Consider the following 8287-nt stretch of genomic DNA (forward strand, 5'->3'; position numbering starts at 1 on the left):
GAACTATGCTATTTTTTTTTCATAGGAAGAGAAAATGAAAGAATAAAATAAATGGAAAATGAAAGAAAGACAAAAATTGAAATTAAGAATTAGTGTCTTTCAAGGTAAAGTTTGGATGGAGGTGGATGTTTCCAGGCTTCACCACTCACGTCTCTTGGATTGACTAGATCTAAAAGGAGTGTATTAACTACGCAGGAGGGATGCACGTGGTTCTTTAATAAAAGGGTATTTGATTGTTATAGTTAGACGTGTAAAGAACCTCTGAGAGCATTCCTAAGGGAATTGATTGTTGTAGTCGAATGTGCAAAGCGTCTCCGACAGCTCCCCTAAATTCTTCATGCGCACTCGGCGCTGTGGGATTTGATCATAGTAGTCGGACGTACAAAGCGTCTCCGACAGCATCCCTAAAATCTTTATGCACACTCGATACAGTGAGGAATTGATTATTTTTAGTTGGACATGCAATGCGTCTCTAACAACACCCCTGAAATCTATAGGTGCGTTCGGCGCTGTGGGGAATTGATTGCTTTAGTCGGACATGCAAAACGTAAAACCCTAAACCCCAAAACTTATTTAAGAATATTTACACAATAATTTAAGGTGTCACCAACGACAACCCTTCGAAACACATCAAATCATTTGAAACTACGCAGTGGAAAAACATTTCATAGCAACTTCAGAAATAAAGTACTAAACTTCAAAACAATAAAATCAACATCACATAAAGCATAAAGAACTCCCGTCCTCGATGTTACATGATCCTAGCATTATAAACCACTAATGTACAATTAAGTGATAAGTAAAGGAAACAAAGAGTAGCTCCAACAAGCCACTTTCCACACACAACAATAATGCTTACTTCTGGTTATCTACAAGATGTCCATGGTTGACAACATGAAGCAAAGGGGGTGAGAAATAACATTCAATATAAACAGTGTAAAAAATGGCAAGGTAGAGAAACATATAACACAACACACATTCAATACACAACTCAACATCACCAACGTCTCTACTCAGTCCACACGAATAGAGTGCCTTCAATCTCACTGGTATCTAGCAACACATCACTTCTACCCAAGTCACTAAAATGTCATGTGATTTGACAAAACTTTTTTGTGATGATATTAGTGTGTACAATTACTCTTTTGCACTCATGTCTATATTGAACACAAGACATAAATCGTATCACCCTTGTCGAGTTCAATATTGGATCCTTAGACATTTATCCTGTTACGCAAGATGGAAAAATTTCATTTAGGTCACTCATGTCCCTCAACATATTTTGTGGAGTATCCATCAACTGTCTTTATGGTCATCCAGTTATGGACAATGTTTGATCAACAATAAAGTACTCGACTCTATATCTAGGGTCCATAGTGGTTTTAGGTTAAAGGGTGATATACACCAATATCACCATAAGAATAACTTATGACACTTTGCATAATTTTCTATGTAGTATTCTCATAGAGAGTCAATCCAGTATAAATATTACTCCAAATATTTATACCTATGCGAAGACTTGATAACTCTTTATCCATGATCCATGAGATGTGATCATCAGTCTATACACATAATAGTCTCAATGCTTTAATGTTATCCAACTTCACAATAAAGCTCAACTATTTTTACTTTAAGAATAATGTCCTTATGTTTAATAGGATCTCATGATTAAGTCACACTTATCATTTCATTAAATGGACTAGCTATTTTAGGGACTTTGTCATTTTAGAAAAACAAACATAATAAAGAAATGCCTTCTTAATTATTAATAAATAATTTTATATAAGTATTACAACTATTTTCCTCTAGGGCTTACACCAACAATCTCCCACTAGCACTAGAGTCAATCAGGCATACCCCTAATACCTATAGATCTAGTATGTCCATCATGCTTCTGCTGCGCAAGAGGCTTTGTTAGTGGGTCAGTGACATTGTTAAGTGTTGGTACTCTGTATATCTTCACATCTTCTCTATCTATTATCTCTAGAATGAGGTGATATCTCCTAAGTTTGTGTTTAGATCTTTGGTGAGATTTAGGCTCCTTAGCTTGTGCGATATCACCGTTGTTATCACAATAGAAATAAATGGGATCCATAATTCTAGGGACTATGTCAAGTTCACTGATGAACTTCTTGATCCAAACAGCTTCCTTTGCTGCATTTTAGGCAGCAATGTACTCGGTCTCAGTTGTAGAATCAACAACTGTATCTTACTTTGAACTTTTCCAGCTCATATCACCATCATTTAAGCAAAATACATAACTAGATTGCGATCTAAGATCATTCTTATCTGTCTGAAAGCTAGGAACGGTGTATCCAATTACAACGAGCTCTTCCTGACCTCCGTATATCAAGAATTAGTCCTTAGTCATTCTCAAGTACTTAAGCATATTCTTGACAACAACATAATGAGCATCACCGAGATCAGATTGGTACATACTCGTTGTACTTAAAGCATACAAGACATCTGGTCGAGTACATAACATGACATACATGATAAATCCCATTGTAAATGCATATGTAATCTTATTCATGCGGTCTCTTTCTTCCTTAGTTGAAGGGAAATGTGTTTTTGATAAACACATGCCATGTTGTATAGGTATGAATCCTTTCGTGGAATCATGCATATTAAAGCGTCTCAGCACTATGTCTATGTATGTACTATGACTTAGGACAAGCAGTTTCGTGCTCTATCTCTATAGATCCTAATTCCTAGTTTATAGGTTGCTTCACCCAGGTTCTTCATAGAAAAGCATTTCCCTAGCCATGTTTTTACTTGCTGCAAGGTAGGGAAATCTCCAATGAGTAATATGTCATCTACATATAATATCAAGAAGACGATCATGATCCTACTAACCTTCTTATAGACACAAGGTTCATTTTCATTTTTTATGAATCCATATTGTTTTACTTTTTCATTAAAACAAAGATTCCAGCTTCTGGAAGCTTGCTTCAATCCATAGATTGATCGTTGTAACTTGTATATATTTTGGGCTTCTTATGGTATGTCAAATCCTTCAAGTTATGGCATGTAGACATTCTGAAGAAGATTCCCATTAAGGAAATAAGTCTTGACATCCATCTGTCATATTTCATAATCATGATATGCAGTGAAAGAAAGTAAAATACGAATAAATTTAAGCATTGCAACTAGAGAAGAGGTTTCATCATAGTCTACACCATGAATATACTTATAGCCCTTAGAAACTAGTCTTGACTTATAGGTATATACCTTACCATCCATGTGAGTCTTCTATTTAAAGACCCACTTGCATCCTATAGGATTAAATCCTACAGAAAGCTCTACCAAGGTCCAAATCTGGTTTGTGTACATGGAACCCATTTCAGATTTCATGGCTTATAGCCACTTCTCAGACTCAAGACTAATGATAGCCTCTTGGTAGGTCACATGCTCATCTTGATCCATGAGTAGTATATCACCTTTATAAGTTACGAGATAACCATATCTCTCGGGTTGGTGACATATCATGTTTGACCTACGATGGTCTTATTATACTCGAGCAGGTTTCTCTTCCACAACTACTTGTGTTTCCTGCTCCATTTCCTCCATAGGTGTATCAATGCTTTGTGATTCTTGAATTTCTTCAAGCTCTACTTTCCTCCCATCGATTCCTTTGGAAATAAAGTCCCTTTTCAGGAATACTCTAGTTTTAGCGATAAACATTTTTCCCTTGGAAGGATTATAGAAGTAATTCCCTATTGTTTCTTTAAGATACTACATAAATAAACATTTATCAGATATGGGCTCAAGCTTAATTGAAATTTGTTGTTTCACATAAACTTCACAACCCTAAATCTTAATATAAGATATATATGGTTTCTTACCACTCCATACCTCATATTGCGTCTTCTCAACCTTTTTGGATGGAACACGGTTAAGTGTGTAAGTTGATGTCAATAGTGCAGGTCCATAAAAGGATTTTTTAGAAGATTGGAATGACTCATCATGGATCTGGCCATGTTTAACAAGGTTTAATTTCTTCTCTCTAATACACCGTTCCATTGGGGTGTTCCAGGAGGAGTAAGTTGGGATAGAACTCCATGCTCTTTTAGATGGTCATCAAACTCTAGGCTTAAATATCCACCACCTCGATCTGATTGAAGAGTTTTAATATTCTTACCTAGTTGGTTTTGCACTTCATTCTTGAATTCCTTGAACTTTTCAAAGGATTCATATTTATGTTTCATTAAATAGACATGACCAGATATACTGAAATCATTAGTAAATATGATGAAGTATTGAAAACCTCCTCGGGTTGGTATGTTCACTGGTCCACATACATTAGTATGTATAAGGGCCAATAGACTATTAGCCCTTTCATATTCTCCTACGAATGAGGACTTTTTCATCTTTCCAATTAAACAAGACATGCATGTATCATATAATTCATAATCAAAAGAGTCCAAGAGTTCATCTTTATGGAGTTTGGAAATACGCTTCTCATTAATATGGCCTAAGCGACAATGCCAAAGGTAACTTGGATTTAACTCATTAGGTTTCATCCTTTTAGTATTAATGTTATGAATTGACATTTCAAGATCAAGGACACACAATACATTGTTAAATTGTGAAGTAGCATAAAATACACCATTCAAATAAATAGAGCAACAATTATTCTTTATTATGAATGAAAAATCAAACTTGTCCAAACAAGAAACAAAAATAATATTCTTGCTATTTACAGGTACATAATAACAGTTCTCTAGCTAAATTACTAAATCACTATGTAAAGTTAATACATAAGTTCCTATAGCTAAAGCAACAAACTTTGCTTCATTGCCAACTCGTAGATCAACTTCACCTTTTCCCCTGCACATTAGTAGAAATGTGAGAATCACATCTAGTATCTAATAATCATGAGGCATAAGTAGATAAATTTATTTCTATAACAAAAATACCTGAAGTTGAAGTCTCTATTCCATTCTTCTTATCGTCCAGGTACTTTGGGCAGTTTCTCTTCCAGTGTCCAGTCTTACTGCAATAGAAGTAAGTGTCCACCTTTATTATACATTCACTAGGCTTAAAAGCATGATTAGTAGGTTTAGGTCTAGTAACTTCCCTGCCTTTCACTTTAACACCCTTCTTGGTGGGCCTTTTGTTCTGCTTCTTTCCATTACTGACCATTACAATGGACCTCCCTTTTGACTTCAGATTCTGCTCAACAGTTCTTAACATGCCTAGCAACTCTAGAAGACTTTTGTCCATATCATTCATGTTGAAATTAATGATAAATTGATTGAAGCTCTCTGACAATAATTACAGGATCAAGTCAATCACAAGCTCCCTTTTTAGGGGAAAACCCAACCTTTCAAGGTTCTCCACATACCCAATCATCTTAAGTACACGGGGACCTACTGTGGCTCCCTCGACTAGTTTGCATTGAAAAAAGGCTTTTGAAACTTCAAATCTCTCATGCCTTGCATGCTCTTGATAAAACATCTTCAGGTGTTTAATCATATCGAATTCTGCCATGTTTTCATATTGCTTTTGCAATTCAAAATTCATGGTAGCCAGTATGAGGAAAATAGTTTCATTGGCATCATCGACATGCTTCTTATAAGCATCTCTTTCAGTCTTCGGAGTAAAACTAGGAGGCTCATCTTCAGGAATATGTGTCTCTAAGATATACAGTTTTTAATCATGTTTGAGGATAATCCTCAAGTTTCGGTGTCAATCCAAAAAATTTGTCCCAGATAATTTTTCCTTATTAAGGATTGATAACAAAATGTTGTTAGACGTGTTTATTGTCATGCTAATCTACATAAAATAATGTTGAAATATAAGTATCATTAAAATCAACATGCATATTGATTATCTATAGTAATGAATAACTAGATTATCGATAATATCATGATAAAAAAGAATACATATAAGTATGGTTAACTATACCTAATCCAAACGAGAGAGAGAGAGAGACTCATTGTCATGGTAGCTTGGTACAAATGAGAAGAATAGAGATGAATTAGCATCAACGTTGATTTCTCGATAATTATTGCATATCTACCTTTGATTCTCCGAGTTATAGCTCTCCCTTATTTTTGCTCTATTTTATATCTCTGGAAAAGTGTGATAATGCTTCTATTTATGTTTGAATGCTTTTGATACTGGTCCTGAAATCACCTTCTCACTTATTGAGCCAATGTCTCGCCTAAGAAGATGACCTTCCTTCACTATGAAAAATTCTGAACCACCTTCCTAAAATTGCCTTTCCTTACCTAGCGAGACTTTGGCTCACTTAGAGAGATTTCTCTCAATAACCTCGCTAGGTATATCTAGGAGAAACTATTAATTTCTGGGATCTTGGACATTATGACTTTGCTTGCCTAAAGCTCGCTATGTCTCGCTAGATGAGAAGGTTGATTTTGAAAATCTTGAACTTTCTGCCTTCTCTCGCTTGGTGCTCGCTATGGATCACTAGGCGAGAAGGCTGATTTTAAGATTATTGCACTTTCTACCTTCTTTCTCCTAGTGCTCACTATGGCACGCTAGACGAGATTGTTGATGTTGGAATATTTTTGTACTTTTTGACCCCACATGTCTGGTGTTCACTATGCCACGTTAGGCGAGAGTAGTGAAGCTAAAATCTATGCTTTGCTTGACCAATATTCAAAGTGAATAAAAATACCTACAAAAATGGTTAGCATCAGTTATACAATGCATAATTGACTGATATCCAAGATTTTCACTATGGTTTGAGTTTTTATGCTAGAAACTTATGAAATAGGTAAGTGCCCTAATTCCATGTCTCCATTTACCATATTTTGGCACTTATCAGCTGACCCTCACTCCATATGTGTAATATATCTACTAGGACCTTTGAGTCTCTATTCCCTTGCAGGGGAACACACACACACACACACACACTGTACTTTTTTGGACAATACAAGCTTGTTTTGAATTTTCTCTCGAATAACATGGCAATCTATTTTTATATGTTTTCTTCTTTCATGAAAGGTGGGCTTTTGTGCCAAATATATGGCTGATTTGCTATCGTAATAGATAGAATATGGTTGAGGTAGAGGTATTCAAAAATCAGAAATGATACTATGAAGCCATTGAAGTTCACATGTGAGAGAGGCAATAACTTAATATTGTGCTTAAATGGAAGACCTTGAAAATGTATTTTGCGTTTTAGACTTTCAGGAAATGAGAGAGGTTCCTAGAGAAACATAATATTCAGTGATTGATTTCCTTGAATTAGGGAATCTTTCCTAATTAGAGTTTGAAATTTAATGAAGCTTTATTGGAATTGTGCTAGAGTAGAAAATGCATTTTCCTAGTGATGATTTAAGGTACCAAAGAAAAGTGATTGCTGCAATAAAATGAGGTGCCAAGGGTTTTGATATGAATTGACTTAGATGTTGTATAAAGAATGAAATACCAGGCCTTATGTGAGTAAGATAGACAAGTATTCTAATGAGTCTTCTATAGGAAGTAAGGTCTTCAAGAGGAGTGTCCTCATTTTGGGAGAGTTTGGTGGTAGGATTGATTGGTACGAGAGATGGCTTGGCTCCCAAGTAACTAGTGTCCTCAAGAAATTCAATGGTATATTTCATATGGTTGACTACAATCCTTCATGTGTTCTTGAAATTTCAAGATGAGGAAGAGTCTTAGATTGCCAAGATCTTTGATACTAAATTGTTGGTCAAGGAACTATTTGACATGTTGAATTTATGTCAAGCAATTTCCAGAAAGAAGTATATCATCCATATAAACCATACGTGTTGTGAAAGAGTTGGAATTGGATTTAAGGTAGAGGGAGTAATCTACTTGTGATTGTTTGTATCCCAAATTAAGTAAGGCACTTTTGAATACCATTGTCTACTTGCTTCTTTCAATCCATAGACGGATTTTTTAAGCTTACACACATGAGGAAGGTTAAAATTGGATGCATGATGACCAGAAGGTAAATCCATATAGATTTCTTCATCGAGCTCAATATGCAAAAAGGAATTGTTGACATGTAATGGTTCAAGATGCTAATGATTGATGGTAGTTAAGGCAAGAAGAACCCTAACTGTGAAAAGTTTGGAAATATGAGAAGAGGCGTCAAAGTAATCAACTCCTTCCATTTGAGTATAACCTTTGGATATAAGTCTTGTTTTATGCGTTTCAATTGTGCCATCAACTTTGTGCTTGATTTTGTAAGCCCACCTGCAACCAACAATACTTTTACTTGGAAAAAGATCAACAAGGGACCAATTATGATTCTGATCAAGAGCAAGTAACTCAATTTCCATCGCTTGTTTCCACCTTTGGATCAATA

At 35.4% G+C, this 8287-nt stretch overlaps 1 protein-coding gene across 1 annotated transcript; it reads right to left on the minus strand.

Moving 5' to 3' along the window:
- Positions 1-4774: 4774 nt before the first annotated feature.
- Positions 4775-5235, minus strand: LOC127121844 (uncharacterized). The gene is made up of 2 exons (XM_051052278.1): positions 4920-5235; positions 4775-4830 (listed from the first exon to the last, which is right to left on the minus strand). The coding sequence occupies exons 1-2, from the start codon at positions 5233-5235 to the stop codon at positions 4775-4777; spliced, it is 372 nt and encodes a 123-aa protein (XP_050908235.1).
- Between the last annotated feature and the right edge of the window lie 3052 nt (positions 5236-8287).

The sequence above is a fragment of the Lathyrus oleraceus genome, chromosome 2 (genome assembly GCF_024323335.1).
Source record: "Lathyrus oleraceus cultivar Zhongwan6 chromosome 2, CAAS_Psat_ZW6_1.0, whole genome shotgun sequence".
In the NCBI taxonomy this organism is placed as follows: Eukaryota; Viridiplantae; Streptophyta; class Magnoliopsida; order Fabales; family Fabaceae; genus Lathyrus; species Lathyrus oleraceus.